Raw genomic sequence first — 23,831 nt, 5'->3', positions numbered from 1 at the left:
TCCAGATTTTCCCTCCTTCGCTCACATTAATTGCTCCTCAACTGCTAACAACCCACTAAACCATCTTGCATTAAATTTGACCTTCCATATACCTCTTTCAACTACCTATGGTGTTCAAATGTGTGTTTAACAAGCCAATATCTACCCACCCAATCTGTATTCGACCATTTATATCTCAAGCTTTACACTACCAAATGAGCATTAAATGCATCCTTTGTACTATCTCTCTCATGCTCTCTTTCTTCATTCGGATTTTCTACTATCCATTTCTCCTTCCGTCACTCACTCTCTCTTTCTTCTTCTCTTTCTCAAACCTTGATCGCCATCTCTCATCAATCAATTATTGATTTCTCTCAACCATCACAAGACTCATCCTTCATTCTCTCTCTCTCTCTCTCTCTCTCTCTCTCTCTCTCTCTCTCTCTCTCTCTCTCTCTCTCTCTCTCTCTCTCTCTGTCCGCAAATCCCCTTTTCCTCAGTGGTTGTTTGTTTTGCTCTGTAATGGTGGCTTTAAGAGGTCTCCTTACAACACAAAGCGGCAGAGGTCGGAGCTTCAATTCACGATGTTCGTCCGCCGTTGAGGGGGTAAGAATCTATTTCGCTTCTATTTTATTTTGTTATAGTTTCTATGGTTTATCGACGCCAGAAATTGATTTTCTTTGCGGTAATTGGAGTCTGAAACCTCACTAATTTTGATGATGCTATTGGGTTATGTGTTGTTGTTGTTGGTGTTTGCTTGCTTGGTATATTTATGCTAACTGGACTGATTTACAGTTTTGTTGTTGTGATGGATGGTTTTACAATTTAACAGTTGTGTACCCATTTGATTAAATCATTCTCCAAGTTTCAATTTTTCATTATTGATCTATTCTTACACTAATTTGTTCTCGCCTTTTTGGTTTTTTTTTAGGTTAACCACCTTCCTCTGTAAATGTTGGAATGGACATTTGCAGAGTTCTTGAAGAAGATCAAGATGAAAAAAGAATTTTTAGGTTAATCACCATGACAAAGAATTTTTTTAGTAGGAAGAAATCGGCCTGCCCTGCACATTACATGTGTCCAGTATTATGTGTCATCATCAACTGTTTACAAGTCTAATTTCTTTTGAACTTATTCATTTTGTTTTCAGTTATAATCCATATTGATTTAAGTTTATTTTTAGTTCCAAAGAACGTATTGAAAGGTATTGAGATTGTTTCATTTTTTCATGAAGGTAGTGTGATTGACGTTGATTTTAGTTTTGTTCTATTATTAGCTTTGATTCTTCCCATTTTGTTAAGGTCCAAGTCGAACTAATTCTCTCTGAAAGAGTAAGTACTTTCTCTCCTTGCTATTCAATATGTAACTGAGTTACATCTGCAGTTAAGAGAAAAAAATATCTAGACTAGAAAAGCAACATTTTTTTATAAAGCATGTTGTCAATCAACTTATGATGATATATGAACTGTGTGCTTTTAATGATGTTGGTTATTAGCTGCGACATTAAGATGTCTCCTAACAGGGCTAGCATTTAACCACAATGGCTGCATTAAATGAAATTATCATAGTGGCTGCAGGTTAAGATTCTCAACAGTTTGGAAGATCAAACCTTCTTGCACATAGAGCTTCAGCCAACATAGGATCTACTTCAATATATGCTCCAGTGGCTGCATAAATTACTATATCCCTACCCTTTTACCCTATATAAAGCCGCTAGCATCCACACAAATATTTTATTTGATGCACTTCCATGCTAATTGTTGGGATTTGTTTTTTTAGTGAGAATGTCTCTTGATATTTTGCTTTCTTTAGTATTCAGAAATTTAGTTGTATATAGATGAATAAATTTTGGAGGAATTATAAATATTTTGGAAGTTTTTTTTCATATGTTTTGATTTTATACATACCTTGAGTTTTTGTTTCTAAATTTAACAAGATTGTTTCTAAATCAACTCTTTTTGTTTCATATAGGTGAACAACAATGAACACTAAATTTAACACAAATTTGGTCACCATTTAACAAAGATTATTATATGCCTAAAGCTCTAATTATCTATTATCAACACTGTCTTATATCCTTTTTCATGTCTTTCATATGAGCTCATTGTGGAGCCAATATGTTAACTTGATTTGTTTCGGTTATATTGGTGTGGTTATCAAAAAGTTAGAACAATGCATTTTTTTAAGTGATGCATGCCTCTATTGCAAGGTCTATGTTAGTTTAATAGTTTGTAGGTTGTGTGCATGCGACAATATGTGGTCCTTTTGTCCGTGTTGGCATAAATAACAAATAAAAATGATTTTTTTAACTTTGAAGTTTATATTGGTTAAATGATGGTAAATCATAACATGTGAGCTTCATTGGGTGTGATTATCTTATTTCTCTATTGTTGAAAGTCCTATATCACGTTGCCATTTGATTATAATGTTCTACTAGATGTATGGCAAACATAGTTGGTATTAGTGATAGTAATATCTCCAAAGTCAATTCTTGATGGTTATATAGAATATTTCATCTGTTAATATGGTTATTGTAGGCGTGTCTCATGATGTTGGGAGCTGTTTAACCCTACTGCCTGTGAGATCAACTCTAATTTGGTTCAGTTTTTATGCCAAGTGTTTTTTGAGCTTTTTGACAGTAGGGGAAGTTTTTAGGAGATTGTAGTTATTCTCTACATATGTTGTTTTTCCTGTCATTTGAAGCATCATTTGGTGCGTATGTCAACAGTTTTATCATTAAAAAGTTTTGATTCTGTGTTTTTTTTTCTACTTTGGTGTTTGCAGATTTTTAGGATTGTTTAGGGGCTTCAGGTGTGGTATGGCAGCCATTTCAGTTACGCGCTCTAAAGGAGAGATTTAGCAGGTTTTTCTGCCAAGTTTTTTGCTGGTTTTTACAAGGAAAGTGTTGTGTTTTGATCATAAGTTGATTTTAGTGATACTGGTTTTTTTTGTTTGACGTGGTAGGTTGTTACTTGATTTATGTATTGGTAGTTATTTGCTTCATGAATTACTTAGAGCATTGATTTACCTTTCTTAGAGGTAGTTTCCTGTTAAGGTTTATAATTCAGTGTCCTTACCATTTGTACATTTGTAACGATTATATGTTCATATAAAGGTCATATCAATAGTCATGCTCATATCTGATTTTCTAAACTAATTGATGTAAACATGACAGACACCATAGTAATGAATCATTTCTGATGGAATGATTGAAACTGAAATTTGTGCTCAAAGCAAGTAGTATAAACTACGATTATATGAGAAATTAGAATCCACAATTTGTGCTCAAACCAAGTAGTATAAACTAAGATTATATTGTATAAAATAAGTTGTTGTGAGCATATCAGAACTTAAGCCTTTGAAAAATCTGATTTGCGCCTTTCATAATGTTCAAACCATAACTATTATGTTACATCATAGTATGAAACATATTACTTATTTTAGAAAGAGGAGTGATATTTGGCATTACCTTAAATGTTGTTTATCATGAAGTCTTTCGTAATGTATCTTAATGATTAAAGTTCAACCCAGTTATTATGTAGACTACATTTTTTTTTTCTTATCATTGTCGTACAATTGAACGTTTTTAAATTTTTATATGATTTCTTTTTTTTTTTGGTCATATTTTTTTTCTATGATTTCTATTAACTACATATGTTTACATTGTTGCAACTTATTCGTTCAACTTCTGCTCGGTAGGACCCGTGCGGTAGCACGGGTCAAGAGTCTAGTTTTTATAATACCCTTTTGGTATTTTCAAGTACATTAATTAATTCTTTACCAACATACCCTTATTTATTGGGAAATGTTAACGAGTGCTCCCGGGGCACTGGTTAAGGATCTTAAATAGTAACTTTTTATAAATGTTTGTGTAATCAGTGCATTGGAAATTGAAAACTTTTAAATTTTAAATGAATAATTACTTTATTTAGCATGCTTAAAGAGTGCCCCGGGGGCACTCGTTAACAAGACCCTTATTTATTTTATATTTTTTTCTTCAATCAACATTAAATACTATATTGAAAACATACACTAATCCTCTAGCTTAAGGGATAAAATTGTAAAAGCATATTAATTACAAACAAATTTATTACTCCCTCCGTTTCAAAATGAGTGTCGCTTTCAGTTTTCAATGCAATAATAACTTTTTCTTTTCAATTGTACCCTCCAATTAATACTCTGCACACTACTTTCAAAGTATTACTTTTAAAACTAACCAATAGTTAATAAGGATAATTTGGTAAAATAATCATTCTCTTTCTTTTAATCATTGCATTTCTTAATATATGTGTAAACACTTAAAACGACACTCATTTTGAAACGGAGGGAGTACTATTTTCAATTTTCTTAATTCCCGTTATTTTTCTAAAAGGGCTCAATAATTAGAGACGTAGGCAGTACTATTTTTTAAACAGAATGATGAAAACAATTAGAATTTTATGAATCTCATTTATGTTCTAGTTGGGTTAATCTAGGTTCTAATGTGATGGTAAGTCAAGGTATGTGTTTGTGACTTTTAATAAAGTAGACTTATTCAAATTACGATTTAAGGTCTCGTTTATCTAATATAGAATTCTAATGTCTTAGTGAAACTCATATTATTGGAAGTGTTAAAAATGCTAAACAAAGCCATACTACTTAATCCCCTATGTCTAGGTGAATTACCGACACAAATAATATATTTAGATCCAACTAGACTTTTCACCCGTGCTGCCGCACGGGTCATATACATTGTAGATGTAGTAGACAAAAGCAAATCTCAATGCATATCAAAGAGAATGAAATCTATGGTCCCAAATATATGCAGATGTTGGAATTCGAACCTCAAACACCACACTTATTCACCTTTAAAATATTATTTTTTTATCAATGGTGTGTTACTTCATTCTTTTGTTAAAATTATATGTCAATGTTATATTATTGGTATGTTACTTCATTCTTTTTTTTTTACAAAATGTTACTTCATTCTTTTGTAAAGATTATATGTTAATGTTATATTATGTACCTAAAAAAAGCGCATTCTTAACCTCAACATGTAAAAGCCTTTTATCGAATATTTGGCCTTTACCGTAAATGATGCCCTTTAACTGTTTGGTGAAATGTTTCTTCCACCTGTTTATATAGATTGCAAAATTCTGGTGCATTTTGTGTTAGATATTTAACAAAGAGAGTTCATTTCTAATTTGGATGAAAAGTGTAATATTAACAAAAAAATGTTGCTATAATCTTTCAAAACCCCTTTATTACAATAATAATCTTTCAAAATTGACACAGTTAAATATTGCTGGCTTCAGTAGGAGTTATAATAGTTGGTTGCTCTTTAGGCATGCATCTTTACATTGATAGGTTCCGGTGAAAATCGTTTCCTTACACTTATATTCAGTTTTTTAGAGTATTGGATTAGAGGATGTGTAACAGTTACATCATAATCTCCATGATGTAGTGAAATATCTACGATTCCTCTATTGTCTGATATCGCTGTATGAGTTCAAGTTCCCTACTCACCAATAAGCTTGACCACAACGTCTCCGGTTGGAGTATTTTTAAAATTTGCATCTGCAAGTTGCGTCTTGATGAAACCGGCTTGCGTTGGACCTACAAACATTATAATCCCTTCAACAGCTGGATGGGAGTAAGCCTCTCTTAGTATCTCTTCAAAATACATTGCCTGCCCAACACACAAAAATAAGAAAAAAATAATCATTTTTTGTTTGATCATGTCATATAATATAGCCAGTGAAGCTAATGAAACTAATACTTCTAAAAATTTTGTTTGCTAAATTCAGGTTTGTTTCTTTTACTTCTATGACTAACAGACGAAAATAGATAGCTAAACTATGCATCTTCTGTTTTAAATCATGCAGCTTTGTATTTTGACTTGTGTAATAAGCAGAAGTTATTACTTTTAAAGTATAGCAAATACCTGATTTGGATTAGAATCCACACTACTTTCAGTGAGCCATGTAGGAAGTCCAGTTGCACCAAGATGATCTAGACCTGACCTCATGTAAGCAATGTTTGGCATGCCGCCTGACAAATGGCCTTGCACCACTATAGCCAATAGCATTCCAGTAGTTCCTGGAAATTGTGAATCTCCTTAAGTTTCCTGATATAATTGGCTGGGCTGGCAACTTGGTCTGGACTGAATTCAATGGTGTTAAACACATTCATAAACATGCTGGTGTTCGGATCAAGATATAGTAAGCTGTTAAATAATATACTGCAGAGGCATTTTCGCCGAGTTTGTCCTCAAAAAACCGGTTGTGGACATTCTCGTTCACAACGTCCCATGCAACCAATTGTCCACTATATCTTGAAACCACAGATTTCATTCTTTTTGCATCCGCTTCTCGTAATTCTTCAAGAGATAAAGACTTAAGCCATCAAATGTTAAGCAACACTGCACGTGTAAGGAACCCGTTCTCCACCCTCATCCACCAAGATAAATTTGCAACAATTTTGAGGAAATACCTCAATAAAAATCTGCATGAAGTAGCTGAAACATTAAAGGAATATATATCAAAGAGCAAAAAACTATATCAATCCAAATAACAATGTGAATCCCACACTCAAGAATGAAGAAGCTTTAAGTTAATTGTAATTAATCTTTTATCAAATGAACACTTGAATCACATTTTAGTTAGGACTCTTTGAAGCAATCCTAAAGGTTCAGATTTCCATCAAAAAAAAAGAATCACAGGTTCAAGGACATGATATCTAAGAAGTTTGTCCTTCTAATACTCCAATCACATATTAGGTGATAAACTTATTACTTATATGACATTACCTTAACAACTTCTGTTCCACCATTTTGAATGCGATTTGTCAGGTATTCGGTTTCTTCTGCAGTGAAGCTACTGGGAGGCTTAACCTTTAAAAACCAAGTTTGAAGAAGGTTCAGTGACTTGTTTAACGATGTCATCATTTTTAAGTAAGGAAGTATCAAGTATCCTTTACAAAACCTGTGATAAAAGAGGCAATATTGTGACTCCTACATGACCTCCTACCACTGGAACATCAACTTCTCTTGGATCAACACCAAGTACCTCTGCCTGCAAGAGAAAAGGAAAGTACACCGCATTTACTCATATTACAGTAGGAAGGAAATTCAACTATTAGATAGAAGAGGAAAACTATGCTTACCACGAAAGTATTATATACTTATGATTGTGTCATTTTCAATAATTATGTCAACTTATGATGAAGAAAAAATAAGTCATCCATAATTCAACTTAATACATATGAAGCAAAGCAGTTAACATGCTTAAAAGTTCAAAGCAAAATGAATCATTATAAAAATGGTGTTAAGAAAATGATGTTCAGAACCAAATGCAAATTACATTTCAGATTTCTCGTCAATGAAAGAATATGTCCTGATAAAATTTAGGAAAGAATATGTCTCGACAAAAAATCAGAAACATACAAATTTAGAAAGGAAACGTACATCCAATTTGTATAAATACTTAATCATATCTGAATTGAGACAGGGAGTCTTAAAATTAAAAATCTTCAATAGTTAAGTGTTATCACATTTGCATTGAGGAATTCAAGACATCACAAATCAAACCTACATAAAAGAAAGAAAGACAACACAATCAAAAAGAGTCAATTAATGGTGTGATACTAAAATTCAGAACATTCATTAGAACCTTGAAACGTTCAGATTCATTAGAACATTCATTATCAATTTTGGACACTAAAATTCAATACCTGTGCTCTTTTTCTCCTGATTCAAGTAACTATAACTGCGTGGACCTTCATTAGAACCTACAAATTAAAAAAAAAAAGTTCAGAACATTAAAAGGTAAGAATTAAAAAAAAAAACGTCCAGAAATTCATCCATAATTCAAGTAGAAGAGCATAAACAGAGAAGTAGCATGATTGCAAGATATTGAATTGAGACTGAAACACAGAGAAAGTAACGATTAAAAACTAACAATGAAGAAAAAGCTGTAATTCACACAATCACATATCAAAATCAACTATATTTACACAAAATTCACACCCTAATGTCAAATTCGAAATTAGCATAATTTACACAAAATTGATAATCAACCATTTTGACTATACTGTAATTGATAATCAATGATAATTTACACAAAATCAATGAAAAAGATATAATTCAAACCCTATTGTCAAATTCAAAATTAGCAAAATTCACACAATCAATATGAACATGAATCGGTGGGAGAAAGAGAGTTACCGGTGACAATTACGAAGGTCGTTTGTTGTTGCGGCGACAATTGCGGAGTCGGCGAGATGTGCGTGGATCAGTGCGATAAATAATTTTTCCGGCGGCAATCTGTGTTCATAATGGAGAGAGAGCTATCAGAGTTTAGTAGATGGAGGAAAGAGATCGGAGATCGTGACTCGTAAGGGAGGCTTTGGTGGAGAAAGAGAGAAGAAGCAGCCATGGTTTTGGGAGGAAGTGTGTGAGAGAAAAGGGAGAGATACAGAAGAATCGTAGATAGAGAGAGAGAGAGAGAGAGTCTGAAAATGGGTGACTTTCTCTGATTAAAAAAAAGTGGGCGTGTGAGGGGAGAGAGAGAATAGGAGCGAGAGAGAGAATAGGAGCGATTTAGGAGTGATTTGTTGCTTTTAGGGGTAAAACAGTAATTGTAGCCATTAGGGTTTTGGAAAAATTAGGGCTTCAAAATTGGCTTGGGACAACTTTTATATATAGATAGATGACAAGTGTTAATAGCGAGCTATAACCTAAAAGCGGTTCAAAATTGATTAGAAGTTGAAAAGCATTAAAAACAAAATATTTCAAATAAGCATAGTTTGATTTGCATCATAAAAAGGACTCATAGATCGCATGTTTCCAATCATACCATAATGATTTATCATTCAATCATGATATGATATATGAGAGTATAGTACATGATAATGTTAACAAAAAACATATTCAAAGGGTAAAAGAAAGATACATTAACAACAGTGTAGATCTTCAAACTTGTTTCCAAGCATAAAAAGGTGTCACCTTAGGATTGTTACTGTGGCATCCCAGACTGCTTACAGGATTGCCGACTAACCCCACAAACCAACACGAGTCTTTTCAGCATGCTTTGTCCTCACTCACATGCTTACCGGGAGACTTCCCGGTAGGTCACCCATCCTAGTACTACTCCAAGCCAAGCACGCTTAACTGTGGAGTTCCTATGGATTGAGCTCCCGAAAAGAAGATGCATCTTGTTGATATGGGTAGTACCTAATAATTCTTATAAGCCTTCCTTCAACCATGTAGTCCCATACCTACACGGCCTCCGGATCCCTCTCATTCCGATGTGATTTGGTTCCTCCTATCAACGTGGGGTCATCTTGTAACAGCCCGGTGGTCCGACTCATCCCGCTTAAGTTCGGGGCCGGCCTGGCTCCGCCACTGTTACTGGGCCACGTTGTGGGTGTTACATGCCCACCAGCTTCCGCCTGGTTCGTCCCCGAACCACACCGTACTGGGAGAGGTCTGCTCTGATACCAAGTGTAGCATCCCAGACTGCTTACAGGATTGCCGACTAACCCCACAAACCAACACGAGTCTTTTCAGCATGCTTTGTCCTCACTCACATGCTTACCGGGAGACTTCCCGATAGGTCACCCATCCTAGTACTACTCCAAGCCAAGCACGCTTAACTGTGGAGTTCCTATGGATTGAGCTCCCGAAAAGAAGATGCATCTTGTTGATATGGGTAGTACCTAATAATTCTTATAAGCCTTCCTTCAACCATGTAGTCCCATACCTACACGGCCTCCGGATCCCTCTCATTCCGATGTGATTTGGTTCCTCCTATCAACGTGGGGTCATCCTGTAACAGCCCGGTGGTCCGACTCATCCCGCTTAAGTTCGGGGCCGGCCTGGCTCCGCCACTGTTACTGGGCCACGTTGTGGGTGTTACAACGTCAAAATACAAATTTTTGGCTTCTAGTTTTCCTTTTTTATTTTAGTTTGTAACCAAACAATATATATTACATTTGTTCTTAAATATGGAACTCATGGACTAAATTACGAGAATTAAAAAATTGGTATTGAATGTACATTCATTTTAATCCTTGAGAAAGCTCTTAAGACCTAATTTAGTCCCTGAGAAAAATAACCTGTAACATGTTTCTACACTCTTTACTCTTTGATTGGTGAAGGAAAAATAGATGAAAGATAAGAAAGTGAAAAGATGAGATTATTAAATAGTTCGATATGAGAGAAAATGAAAGAAAATTATGATAGAAAAGAAATATGTGTATTAACAAAATGGCATAATTATCCTAAAACAAAAACTTTCTATAATAAAAATAAATTAAACTAAGTATTTCATTAAAACCAATGAAAATTACAAAATATAAAAAATAAAAAACAAAGAAAATATATACTATATTACATAATAATCAAAGTTTTTTTTTTCTTCAAATTAATAAATTATTAATTGAGTGAAGATTCATTTTAGTTGCAGAGAAAATTCGCAAGATCCAATTTAGTTCATGAGAAAATTAAAAAAAAAACTTTTATTCCTTGAGAATTTTTTTTTAAATATGATGAGTCACATGACACGAATGCAACACAATTTACAATATAAACGTGGCAAGCTGACTGTGAAATTTTATTTTTCTCAACACAAAAAAATGCTAAAAACTAAATTCACATAACCTATTTTACAAGACTCGAATTTGATACATTATCTAAAAATTGGGTTTTGTTAAGAATTGATATTGTTTTTACAAGTTTATCCTTTAAAAGAGAGAATATTTTTTAATATATCATTATGATATTTATTGTTGTTTGCAAACCAAATAGGTAGAATAATCAAGGATATGTTAGTAAATAATAATTGATGTAGGATGGAGGTAGTATTAGATAAATAAATAAAAAAACTATTGAGTTTAAGTAGTTAATGTACTTCGATCACGAACGAATCATTTAGGAGATTTCAAGTTCGAATACTAGTTAAATTGGACGGTTAAAGACCAAAATACATCGTAAAACGTCTTGGACACATAAGGCCGGTTCTCTCCCTCAAACGAGCTTTCTCCATAAGAGTTAGATATTAATTAAATCTCTAATTACTTGCTCAAAGTGTTCAAGTCTAGAACCGCTTGGACCAACCATATGGTATATGAGATGTTATAAGTTTGATAACTCCTATGATTATAGTATTTTTTAGGATTTTTATAATTTAAATACTTATAAAACTATTACGAATTACTAGTACATTAAAAGTTCTGATTTTTGTAAAAAGAAAAAAAAAAACAAGTTAGGATATTTTTTTAAGTAGCCTATTAGTTAGAAAGTTACCTCTTAAAAGTGAGTAAGTGAGGTGTCTGCGATTCAAACTCCGACCTTTACATATGTTATACAATGTGTCTATCAACTGAGTTAAGTTAATTGGAAAAAAATTATGAATCTAATACCATTGGTACTTCATTATTTTTTTTTGAAGGAATTGGTACTTCATTATTATTATTATTATTATTCTAATATACGTACGATCTATTTGTTTGGTAAAAACACCAGAGACAAAAACAATAAAATCTTACGATGCACCAAACAAATTTGATTGTTTTGCATTGAATTTGTTATTGTTGATTGATTTATCAAGTTGACCTCTGTGATTCAAGACTTAAAACATTCTTAGTACAAGTTTCTTCCATATGGATTTGAATCATAAACAAATTTCAAATGAATTGAGTTTAGTCAAAATAATTTTGCATTATTTTTTTTTTCTATCAAGAAAATTATAATCATCCTCTCAAAATAAATTCTAATTATAAATTGCATATAAAATTTGAAAAATTATAAACTGTTAACCGGTAGAAATACCAAATTGTCAGGTCGGACGCGTGATCGAGGTTTCAACTTCGATTCATTCACTTTTATGTGTGAATTTTTAATGACTATTGTCGTTTCGTCTATTTACTAAAAAAAAATCACGAATCATATTTTTCTATAAATCTTTTTTTTTTGTCAAGTAGCCAAGTGGCTAGAATTCACCTTTCTTTTTCAAAGTGAATAAGTGGGGTGTCCGAGGTTTGAACCCCGGCCACTGCATATAACATGCATGTCTCTGCCAACTGAGCTATGCTCACGAGGATATTATAATTTTGGTATGCAAGTGGTATGTGGCTATAAAAAAAAAAAAAGAACATGAACGATGTAAAAAAAAAAGAACGATTTTAGATAGTAATACATTTTTTTTAGAGGAAATTATAAAACATTTTTTAAAGGTAACATTATTAGTGTAACTAATCCACTTGAGTTGGTTTGGTAGTGTTGGTTTGTGACCTTAGAATGTGTTACTCTTAAGGTTTCAAATTTGATTATTCACGATGCTATTTTAAGCAGAAAGGATAAGAACAGAACGGTATTGTTTTTAATAAGAATGGTTTTTTTTCTAACCATGTAATAATTTGCAAATATCTACTGAAATAGTCAATGAATAGGAATGGATTTTTTTTTCTAACCATATAATAATTTGCAAATATCCACTGATGTTGTCAATGATAATCTATTCTATTCGGTCATTTTGAGCATAACTCAATTGGCAGGGACAATACATAATATAAATACAAAATATATGCAAGGTCTAAGGTTCGAACTCCGATCACCACAAATAAAATTCTGAGGTTCGAACTCCGATCACCACAAATAAAATTATAGTCTACTCGAAATTCCGAGTAGTCATTTTCAATAGATTTTTCCATTTCAACCCTTTTTTCCAATAAAGAAAATATAAAGTGAGAAGATAATGTCTCAGTGATGGAGACATTAAGATTTACGGATTGTTTACAAAAACATTACTATTTACCTCATTTTCAATAGGTTTTATCATTTCAATCCTTTTTTCCAATGAAGAAAATTTAAAGTGAGAAGATAATGTCTCAGTTATGAAGACATTAAGGTCTTAATGTCTTCATAACCGAGATCATAATTGTTATAATTCATCTCTTAAGATAATAAGTAACCTCAACATAAATTACAAAATATCCTTCAATTAAACTAAGATCACTGTGACTACTAGTCTACTACTACATACTAGAGCCACATTTAATATCTAAAATAAGAATGGATAAGAATCAAGTACAAAATAGAAAATAATATTTTGTTTAATTGGATGGATATTCACCAACAAACACTCTCTTTGCCTTTTCTCTCTCTACCGTAATTCCGTCCATATTGTATGTATGGGCAAACATGAATTTGAGATGAACCTTAATTTAATGTTGCCTATATATACTATTGCATATTGAGGTGAATCTTGACCTCAGCAACTGACTTAAACTTTCAACATCTTTAAGTTTTCTCTGTCTCTTGTCCCATACTACAAACTTGTGTACGTTCTTCTCTCTCTCTCTGACTCTCTCACACACAAACACAAAACACACACTCTCACACACTTTGTTTGTTTTTCTTTCTTAAAAAAGAAACTGCATCGTAGTAGTAGAAGGGCAAAACAAACTGTTGCCTCCATACGTTGAGCTTCAGCCTCACCACTCCGTTGACCACCATCGTCGATGCCGCTGAATTTCATGGCAGCCTATGCTCAAAAGCTAAACCAAGAGATTGCTGTAAAAATCACATGAACAACGGCATGGCAACGACGGTGGTGAACGGGTGGAGAAGTTGCTGTTTTTGCTCTTCTAATGGATGCAGTTTTTTCTTTAATTAGAAAGGAAGAAATAACAAGTGACACGTGGCATGATAACAGGCCTTGGATTAATCTAACGGCCTGCGTCATTTGAAAGGTTAGAGGATTTGGCTCCTTTATCCTCCTATCTTTCTGTTTTGACAGTCATTCTTTTCTTCTGTTCCCACATTCATGTGACACACAAATAGTCGGTCAAATCCTACTCTCTCTCATTTATCAGAGATATTTACATAATCAACAAAAGTTGATGTATTTAAATCAGATATATTGACTTTTATTTATTCAAATATCTCTTATAAATAAGATCAGAGAATATTATCTTAGATACCTCATTGAAGGTCTCTTATTCATTTTTTTCTCACTTTATTTTTTGCACTATTTGCTTCTATTGGTTCTAGGTTATTCTAACTAGTATATATAGTTATTGAAAACCCAGAAACCAGAAAACCAAAATGAGAATTTTCATGATTTTTACATTTTGCAAAGAACCATACTTTTGGCAAAGGAGTGTTCCAAAAAAATAATCTTCATTATGGGACCCCACTTTTTATTATTGTCCTTTTTACCCTTAAAAGGACTTCCTTATACTTCCTTCCTTTGACTTATTTTTTCTATTTGCCTTTTAATCTTCATAAAAGTTTAACAATCACTCAATATTTAACATTTTCTAATAATGGTTCTGGAATTTTCTTTTGTTAGTAATTTTTTTCCTCTACATGAACTTTATTTGATTGTTGATTTTTTTTTTTTTATCTTTGACTTACTGAGAAAAAAGTTTGGCTGCTATTTCTGTTTCAGTCCTTTTGTTGTGAATTTTCTTGTGAACTAGCCAACTAACTATGTTGTTTTCTATCACTGTCTAATGTTTTTCTAAATTGTCCTATGCTTTGTTCTTTCTAATGGTTCAGAGTATCTGTAGTACAATTTGTATTTGACTAATTAACATGTTTCATCTGTTAATTCATTTTCAAAATCCATTCTGCTGGGTCCAGTTGTAAAACAAAGACAGAACTGAACCTCATGTGTCATAACACAATATTTTTTAGTAGTAATAATAATAATAATAATAACAACAACAATAATAGTAATAGTAGTAGTAATAATAATAAAATAATAAGACAATGTTGTCTCAAACTTCAATAGTCTTTGGCTTTTTTCAGAACTTTTCTTTATGTTTATTATAATAATAAAGTATTAATTATAATAATAATTCCAAACTGAAAAAATGTCACTCATTGATTTGACTATATAATTGTGTGACACTTTTTTCTTGTTGATAACAGCTGCAGTTGAAGGAGGTGTGAAGATGAAGGAAATAATTGAGAAATTTGACATGGAAAAAGTGATAGAAGAATTTGAGAGGCTAACAAAGGATACTGGGAATGTTCAAAAGGAAACACTGAAAAAGATTTTGGAAGTAAATGCATCAGCTGAATACTTGCAGAGTTTAGGACTGAATGGAAGAACTGATCCTGAAAGCTTCAAGGCATGTGTTCCATTGGTTATTTACAAAGATTTGGAGCCTTATATCCATTGTTATCAAAATCCCGACTTAAATCCTAAAATCCAGGATTTTGCGACTTTTTTCACCTTCAACGACTTAAATCCATAGTAGAATCCTAAAATAAGCAAAATCCATGGATTTTGATTGCGATTTTACGATTTCTTATAAACTAAGTCATTTATGACTATATACCATTTATAACATAAATTTAATATTATTATTTTTTTGGTAAAATCCATCGATTTTGATTGCGATTTTACAATTTCTTATATCGATTCTACAAAAGTCCTTGAGTAAAATCCTTCGATTTTGATTGCGATTTTACGAGTCCCGATTTTGCTATTCCCTTTCGACCTGAAGTAAAGTCCCGATTTTGACAACCTTGCTTATATCAATAGAATAGTTGATGGTGATGTTTCTCCTATTCTCACTGGAAAACCAATCACTGCTATCTCTTTAAGGTATGAAAACACTCTTATTTTCTATTTACTTTCCCAGTTGAATGTGAAAAAGTTAGAAGTTTTTGGATTTGATTAAAATTTTGTGTTTTTGCAGTTCTGGTACTAGTCAAGGAAAGCAAAAATATATACCATGGAATGATGAATTGTTTGAAACCACAGTGCAGATATATCAAACCTCTTTTTCCTTTAGGAACAGGTATTACTATTATTCATATTATTATGCAGCTTCATGTCGTGTATTTTTTCCAACATGTGTCAATGTTCAACACGACGCTCACATGTTACATTCAACCGTTTTCATTTTGTAAATCATTATCGGCGTCTACATGTCAACACTTTATTGATTTTTGCTGCATACGGAGCATTGGTCCTAACACTGACATATCAACAACAATGATAATTTGAGAAACTTAAAGTAATCGAACATAACCACATGTGTCGGTGTCATGCAGACCTCGAACTCCAACACATGTTAGACACCTGGCACATGTGGTAACATTTGATTACTATCTTCTTTTTAAAAATATCATCGGTATTTAAGTTTAAGTGTCAATGCTTCATAAATTTTTTGAGCTATGAAACATTATTGACACGTCTGACACCAAAGCATGTCGTTGTCGGACACCAAACAAACTTTCAATATGAAGGGTCGGTTCGACATGAATTTCTGCTAGTTAGAATTTACAGAAACTAACAAAATTCCATTATGCAGAGAGTTTCCTATCCAAAATGGCAAGGCTTTAAGCTTCATCTACAGCAGCAAACTATCACAAGCTAAAGGGGGTGTGACAGTAGCAACAGCCACAGCCAATGTATTCAGAAATCCAGGATACAAGCATGCAATGAAAGCACTTCAATCTCCTGGATGCAGCCCTCATGATGTGATTTTCAGTCCTAATTTTCACCAATCACTCTACTGCCACCTCTTATGTGGACTGCTTTGCAGAGAAGAAATTCAATTAATTTCATCAACATTTGCACATAGCATTGTCTATGCTTTCAGAACCTTTGAACAAGTTTGGGAAGAACTTATTACTGACATCAAAGAAGGTGTTCTTAGCAGTAGAATCACATATCCATCCATTAGAACTGCTATGTCAAAACTTTTGAAACCAAATCCTGAACTAGCTAACTTGATCCACAAGAAATGCATAGGATTGAGCAATTGGTATGGACTGATACCAGAGCTTTTTCCTAATGTTAAGTATGTTCAAGGGATCATGACTGGTGCAATGGAACCTTATGTGAAAAAATTGAGACACTATGCAGGAGAGGTTCCTTTGTTGACTTCTGAGTATGGTTCTTCTGAAGGTTGGATTGCATCAAATGTGAATCCTAAAGTGGCTCCTGAGTTTGCTACTTATGTTGTTCTTCCTCAAATTGCTTACTTTGAATTCATTCCTTTGTCACAACTTGATGGAACTAAGGTAGAGCTTGAGCCAGTGGGGTTAACTGATGTGAAGATTGGTGAAGATTATGAGGTTGTTTTCACCAATCCTGCAGGTACTAAAATATTTATTAATAGCCTTTTTTTTTTTCTCTTCTTAAGATGTTAGGGACTAATATGATGGGTTTTCATACTTTAGGAATTAAATAGTTAGATTTCATAAACTTTAGAGACTACCTAAAATATTTAGGGACTAATATGACCGGTTTTTTTTATACTTTAGAGACTACCTATCATTTTATAAATTAGTTAATGTGTCAGGACTTAAAATCACAATTCCACCAACCACTGCTACTTTGTTCTGTTACAATGGGAAATTTTGATACCAGCACAGTTGATTATATTCTTTTTATGTTTTGTTTTTGTCTAGGGTGTAAGGTAGAGTGGTTATTGTGAATTTTGGTAATGATTATTTTGTGTATTTTTGTTACTACAAAAGTTTTGATTCTTTTGAAATGTTCATCATGAACTTAAGAATATACTAGTAGTGTGTTTTTGGAAAGATTGAATGGTTACTGGTTAGTTTATATTGAGAATGTAATTAAATATTAGTATGTTGTGAGTGAGTGGACAATTATGGAGGAATTGATTAGGGATTTCACTTTCTGATAAAGCTTTTAGCACAAATGGTTATACATAACAAATGTTACACAAGGTAAGTGCTCTAGTGATTTTACTTTTCATTTTTATTGTATGGGATTGGGAGAGAAGAAGTGGTTACTTTGCCTTTTATGCTTGGTGACATGACCTTTATGGGACCAAATTTAGGTAATTTGTATCCCTACATAAGGAACATAGTACATACCTAATCACACTAAATATGTACCTTTTAAAAAAGGGTTATGATAGAAGACACCTTTTGTGAAGGTGTCTTTTATCAAGTTACTCTATGAGCATTTGTTAAAAGACACCAACTACTTTTTATGAAGTTATAACTAAAAAAGTGAAAATCACACCTTGAGGTGTGACTTGATAAAAGACACCACACTACTTTTTATGAAGGTGGCTTGTAACATAACCCTTTAAAAAAAATCCTAGTGAAATTTTCTCACCTTTATTAAGTCTAAGAGTCTAATTATGTTGGTGACAATTAATCTTGGATAATGTGCAGGCTTATACAGATATAGGCTAGGGGATGTGGTAAGGGTTATGGGATTCCATAACTCAACTCCAAAAATCAAGTTTCTTCGTAGGAGCAACCTTATGCTTACTATCAACATTGACAAAAACACAGAGAATGATTTACAATTATCAGTGGAAACGGCATCCATGTTGTTAGCTGAAGAGAAAATGGAAGTGATTGACTACACTAGCTACATTGATTTATCTAAAGAACCCGGACACTATGTTATCTTCTGGGAAATCAGTGGTGAAGCAAGTGATGAAGTGCTTGGTGAATGTTGTACATGTTTGGACAAGTCTTTTGTTGATGCTGGCTATGTTAGTTCTAGAAAAGTCAAAGGTATTGCGGCCCTTGAACTCCGACTTGTTCGGAAAGGAACATTCCAGAAGATTCTTGAACATTATGTTGGTTTAGGTGTTGCTGTGAGTCAGTTCAAGACACCTAGGTGTGTTGCTCCTACAAACACCAAAGTGTTGCAAATATTGTTGGAGAATGTTGTCAAGAACTATTTTAGTTCTGCTTACAATTGATTAAATTCAATAAGGGAATAATAATAAAGTCACCAATCTAATAAGTAGTTTAAAGAGTATGCCCTTATATATATAAATATTTTACTTAGTCATCTAATCAGATTTTGTCACATATATGTTTGTGAGGAATTCTATAAAAAATATAAAAATGGGGTCAAGGTGAAATCTGATTGAATAACTTTGTAATACAATTTTACAATATTAATGCATAATCTTTAAACTTTTAGTTTTTAAATAGTGTGCAACTTTATTTTATCTATTTTCTACTTTTGATCCATTGCTCAATTACTTTTATCCTCTGCCTCAAGCACTTTCCAACATCTCTGCCATATCTTCATTATCTTTGCTGCACTGCACCCTCTCCATAATGCTGGATAGAAATCCACATGTTTGGTTGGTAATAAAATTAAGAATGTTTATTGAATTGTGGGAAATAAAGGCCATGGTTGTCGGGAATAAAAGTGAAAGATCATATGAACATGTAGCCTATGTCTATGAAATACATAAATAAAATTGAAGAAATTAAAATGATATTGTGAGCTGAATGTGACATTGGATAAACTCACTTCTCATTTGTTTAATTTTTCACTAAATAAGAAAGAAATAATCTAGACCAACCATGGTTGTTGGGTCTCGTTAAGTGGGTGGGATTTAGCCTGGGAAAGACTACTTTTTTCCCAGCATGGGAAAGTTGTTTTTGACCATTTGATTAAATGGAGAACACAATATTATCATGCTCCTCTAACACTGGATTTTTTCTCACTTTCTTCCCCAACCATTCTCTCTCCCACATGTCTCTCTCATCCACTATCTTCATCTTCCCCTTTCCATTTCATCGTGTTTTTTTCTTTCCAATATTTGCATATCAGTTATGGCAATAAAATGGTACAAATTACATTTATAAACTGAAACAGAAGTAAATTTCTGCATTCCATCTTACTAATTACCTTGCTGTCAAAATAGAAATTGGTACTATCTTCAACTCTTGGTGTAAACAAAACACATCAGAAAGAAACATAGCAATAACATGAAAGATATGAAACTTGTTTGGTCCCCAGAGAGAGCAACTAATTCATACATAGACACGGTTCAAGCAGTAACCACCAATCACCTTGTTAGTGAATCTGGTGTAACGGAGTTTGTTTCAGCTATGGAGGCAGGATGGAACGCTCAACTGGTAGTGGAAACATGGTCACATGGCGGAGTTATTCCAACGAGTGAGAGAGAATCTGGTGTGGGAGAGAATGGTTGGGGAAGAAGTGGGAAAAATCCAATGTTAAAGGAGCATGATAATATTGTGTTCTCCATTTAATCAAAGGGTTAAAAAACAACTTTCCCATGATGGGAAAAAAGTAGCCTTTCCCAGGCTAAATCCCACCCGTTAAGTGTGCTAGATCCCCCAATGTAATTTCGCAAAGAGCAATGCTATTCATCGCGACAACAAACATCTTAAGGTTTTCAGGAAGAGTTTAAATCATTGGATCTTTTGTATTATTTGAAATACACGGTTGGATGGATGGCAGCAATAAAAACAGCTGGAACATGCTATTTGTCTACATACATTAGGATATTTCCGTTATACATTTTTCGCTAAAACTAGCATTTCTATTTCACAAATTAATAACGAAAAAAGAGCGGAGCTATATGGCACGAGAGGCCATATAGCACGACAATGCACGACAAACACATTTGGACGTAAAAGTTGATTTAGTAGCTCTTCAAGAAAAAAGATTGTAGATAATTTTATTGATTAAGTTGTTTTAATTCTTTTTATTTTCCCTTAAATCCATTAAATTTTTTGGATTTATTTTGATCATATAAATTTAAATTATAAACATTTGTCACTTAAGAGATCAAAATGGAACAAAAAAATTTAAGAGATCAAATTATCTAATATTTATAGATCAAATGACTAAAATGAAAAGAAAATAACTATCTGATGTTTTTTCTTTTGACTAAACATAACTATCTAAAAACGTAAAAGAATCCAAATCTGTGTGTAAATTTTGTTTCAAGATCTTACTCTAACAGTAAATAGAGGAGTGACACACATGATGAACACTTGCGGTCACAACTTCAAATATTTACACACGAATATAGGTCATTTTTAAATTGTGTGACAAAATATAAAGATAGTAAATGTCCTAATAAACATTTATTTGACTAAAAATTTATCCCTAAATATAAGTTATTTTTTCAATTATTAGATACTGTTGTGAATTCGGACAAAATCACACCAATGAATAACAAAGATGTGTGGAGCAAAGGAAGTGGTAATCAATAGATAAAGTGTCTCCAAGCAACAACAACAAAAACAGATCTAAATCTAAGTGTAGAGTAACACCACAAGCATAATCAAAGCAATAAAGATAAGCAATGAAAGAAAGGAACAAACACACCAAGATGGTAACCCAGTTCGGTCCAATATGACCTACTCTGGGGGAGAGAGCAGCCCTCCAATCCACTAAGATGAAAGTGATACAAATGGGTTACAAGAAATTAGCTTAAAAGCTCACAAAAGAACAAGACCTAATTTCTACCCATTTTCATGTCACCCACACTCACAATGAATCCTAAGAGAAAACACAAAAGGAAGCTTTTGATCCTTCCAATGGTGAAATCTCACTACCCAAGGTGTTTACAATGTTTCCCAACCCAAGAGATCCTCACTACAAAGACACTCAACCCTAAAGTTACCTCCTTTGTAATCCAAGTTTCTCTCTCTTCTAGCTCTCCTTCAAAATCTGCAAAGAAACACTTATATAGCAGTCTTCAGCTGTCAAAATCGTGTCACGTTTGTCCAAATCGTGACACGTTTGATACGTACGACCCAAGGTACGACCAACCTTATCCTGAAAACGTGCCCAGCAAGCCGAAAATCGTGTCACGTTTTCCCAAAATCGTGCCACGATTATACACCAGCAAAACATGCTTTCGGCATAGCCAAAATCGTGACATGTTGATGAAATCGTGTCACGATTTCTCTGTTTCTCAAAACCACAAATTTGAAGCCAAAACAACATTCTCCACCTTGACTTCTAATTTGGTGATGATGTCAGTTTAACCATCAACCACCATGCTGCTCTCTCCAAAAGGGAATTACTCTTCAACAAACTTGATCAAGTCCAAGCAATGCTTGAACCTTGATCTAGGCAATGACTTGGTAAACACATCCGCCGGATTCTCTTCCGATGCCACTTTTTCCACCACAATCTCTTTTGATTCAATCATGTCTCTAACAAAGTGCAAGCGAATGTCAATGTGCTTTGTCCTCTCATGATACACTTGATGATTCGCCAAGTGAATGGCGCTTTGGCTATCACAATGTATCTTCACACATTCTTGAGTAATTCCTAACTCACCAATCATCCCTTTCAACCATATGGCCTCTTTCACCCCTTCAACAAGGGCAATATACTCCGCTTGAGTGGTAGATAATGCCACCACGGATTGTTGATTTGCCTTCCAACTAATAGCCGTGCCATAAAGAGTAAACACAAAACCCGATAGAGATTTTCTTGTGTCCACATTGCCCGCATAGTCCGCATCAACATACCCCTCCAAAGCATCTTCATCTTGAGCTGCTCTTGTGTATTTCAAACCGCACTTCAAAGACCCGTTTAAATACCTCAACACCCACTTCAAAGCTTGCCAATGCACAATACCCGGATTTGCCATAAACCGACTCACAATGCTAACCGCATAAGCTAAGTCCGGCCTACTACAAACCATTCCATACATGATGCTTCCAACCCCACTTGCATAGGGAGTACTTTCCATCGCTTGTTTCTCATCCTCGGATTGAGGACATTGTTTTATGGACAACTTTGTGTGGTGACCCAAGGGAGTGCTCACGGTTTTAGAGTTTGTCATTCTAAAACGCTCCACCACCTTCTTCAAATAACTAAGTTGAGATAAGAAAAGTTCACCTTTGTCACGATTCCTCAAGATATCAATTCCAAGGACTCTCTTTGCCGGACCAAGATCTTTCATCTCAAATTCACCATTTAACTTTTCTTTGAGCTTCACAATCTCATCCTTGCTAGAGCTTGCCATCAAGATATCATCCACATATAGAAGAAGGTAGAGAATGACTTTCTCACCCCTCTTCAACATGTACACACAAGAATCATACCCGCTTCTCACAAAGTCGGTCTTCAAAAGAAATTCATCAAACCGACGATACCATTGCCTTGGGCTTTGCTTCAACCCATACAAAGATTTCTTCAAAAGACATACCTTAGACTTATCCTCCACAAAACCTTCCGGTTGCTCCATGTAGATTGTCTCTTCAAGGTCACCATGTAAGAAAGCGGTCTTTACATCCATTTGTTCCAACTCAAAATTGAATTGATTCACAATAGCCATAAGTATCCTTATGGAACAATGTTTCACCACCGGTGAGAAGATCTCATTGTAGTCGATCCCCTCCACTTGAGTAAAACCCTTGGCCACAAGTCTTGCTTTGTACCTAGGACCTTCAACTCCCGGAATACCTTCCTTTTTCTTGAAGATCCACTTGCATCCAACTACCCTTTGGTGTTTAGGTAGCTTCACAAGTTTCCAAGTTTGGTTCTTTTCCAATGAATCCATCTCTTCATTCACCGCCTTCAACCAATACTTGCTTTCTTTGCTCTCAAATGCCTCCTTGAAGTTTCTAGGCTCCGAGTCTTGCACATCTTCAGCCGCATTTAGAGCAAAACACACCAAGTCCCCATAACCATATCTTCTAGGTGCCGTAATGGTCCTCCTCTCTCTATCTCTTGCCAAAAGATAATCGGGATCCACTACCGGTTGAGTTCCACTTGTATCCGATGTTGAAGCTTCATCTTCCACATCATCTTTCTCTTCATTTGGAAGCTCCACCTCAAACTGAGTTTCCTCCACCATTGTTTCCGGTTCTAAAGTCTCTAGGTCTTTACACTTCATCCCCATACGGGTCTCATCAAAGGTAACATCCCTACTAATCAAGACTTTTGATCCTCCACTAGAGTCCAATTTCCACAACTTGTAACCCTTCACACCTTCCGGATAACCAATGAAGACACATTTCAAAGCTCTAGGCTCAAGCTTGTCTTGCTTGATATGCGCATATGCCAAAGCTCCGAAAACCTTCAAAGAGGAGTAATCTGCCGGTTTCCCACTCCATACCT

At 34.1% G+C, this 23,831-nt stretch overlaps 2 protein-coding genes, 2 long non-coding RNA genes and 1 pseudogene across 7 annotated transcripts; 2 read left to right on the top strand and 3 right to left on the bottom strand.

Moving 5' to 3' along the window:
• The first annotated feature begins 446 nt into the window (after window positions 1-446).
• On the top strand, window positions 447-2,986 carry LOC146897577 (uncharacterized). Its single transcript, XR_015023851.1, has 3 exons — window positions 447-585; window positions 911-992; window positions 2,764-2,986. It is a non-coding gene; the product is annotated as an uncharacterized LOC146897577 (long non-coding RNA).
• Window positions 2,987-5,195: 2,209 nt separating this feature from the next.
• On the bottom strand, window positions 5,196-8,240 carry LOC146897575 (uncharacterized; the record flags this gene model as incomplete). Its single annotated transcript, XM_085737373.1, has 7 exons — window positions 5,196-5,647; window positions 5,903-6,462; window positions 6,767-6,850; window positions 6,942-7,031; window positions 7,424-7,452; window positions 7,690-7,746; window positions 8,183-8,240. Coding segments are annotated over 6 exons (411 nt in total), but the record flags the coding sequence as incomplete, so codon positions are not given.
• LOC146897576 (endo-1,4-beta-xylanase 5 pseudogene) lies at window positions 5,477-6,311 on the bottom strand (annotated as a pseudogene).
• Window positions 8,241-13,225: 4,985 nt separating the features above from the next.
• Window positions 13,226-18,913, top strand: LOC146897573 (jasmonoyl--L-amino acid synthetase JAR6-like). Of its 4 annotated transcripts, none has more exons than XM_085738497.1 (6): window positions 13,226-13,298; window positions 14,897-15,144; window positions 15,511-15,578; window positions 15,673-15,774; window positions 16,291-17,081; window positions 18,137-18,913. In XM_085738497.1, the coding sequence occupies exons 2-6, from the start codon at window positions 14,920-14,922 to the stop codon at window positions 18,676-18,678; spliced, it is 1,728 nt and encodes a 575-aa protein (XP_085594623.1). In that variant the 5' UTR covers window positions 13,226-13,298; window positions 14,897-14,919; the 3' UTR covers window positions 18,679-18,913. The 4 variants fall into 4 exon arrangements, with proteins under 4 accessions (XP_085594623.1, XP_085594624.1, XP_085594626.1 ...); XM_085738498.1 differs by having other exon boundaries at window positions 13,226-13,710; XM_085738500.1 differs by having other exon boundaries at window positions 13,226-13,951.
• On the bottom strand, window positions 16,734-18,913 carry LOC146897574 (uncharacterized). Its single transcript, XR_015023850.1, has 3 exons — window positions 18,045-18,913; window positions 17,256-17,851; window positions 16,734-17,202 (listed from the first exon to the last, which is right to left on the bottom strand). It is a non-coding gene; the product is annotated as an uncharacterized LOC146897574 (long non-coding RNA).
• Window positions 18,914-23,831: the final 4,918 nt, after the last annotated feature.

The sequence above is a fragment of the Medicago sativa genome, chromosome 8, assembly GCF_051527215.1.
Source record: "Medicago sativa cultivar Bolivia chromosome 8, Bolivia_mono, whole genome shotgun sequence".
Taxonomy (NCBI): domain Eukaryota; kingdom Viridiplantae; phylum Streptophyta; class Magnoliopsida; order Fabales; family Fabaceae; genus Medicago; species Medicago sativa.
The sequence above is the reverse complement of the archived record's forward strand: the minus strand, read 5'-3'. Positions and strand labels throughout refer to the sequence as shown.

Excerpts from the sequence above, each read along its gene's own strand:
- LOC146897573 (XM_085738497.1), top strand. The coding sequence starts at position 14,920 with ATGAAGGAAATAATTGAGAAATTTGACATGGAAAAAGTGATAGAAGAA. Across the intron at positions 15,775-16,290 it reads TCTTTTTCCTTTAGGAACAG|AGAGTTTCCTATCCAAAATG; the intron begins GTATTACTATTA and ends TCCATTATGCAG. Across the intron at positions 17,082-18,136 it reads TGTTTTCACCAATCCTGCAG|GCTTATACAGATATAGGCTA; the intron begins GTACTAAAATAT and ends GATAATGTGCAG.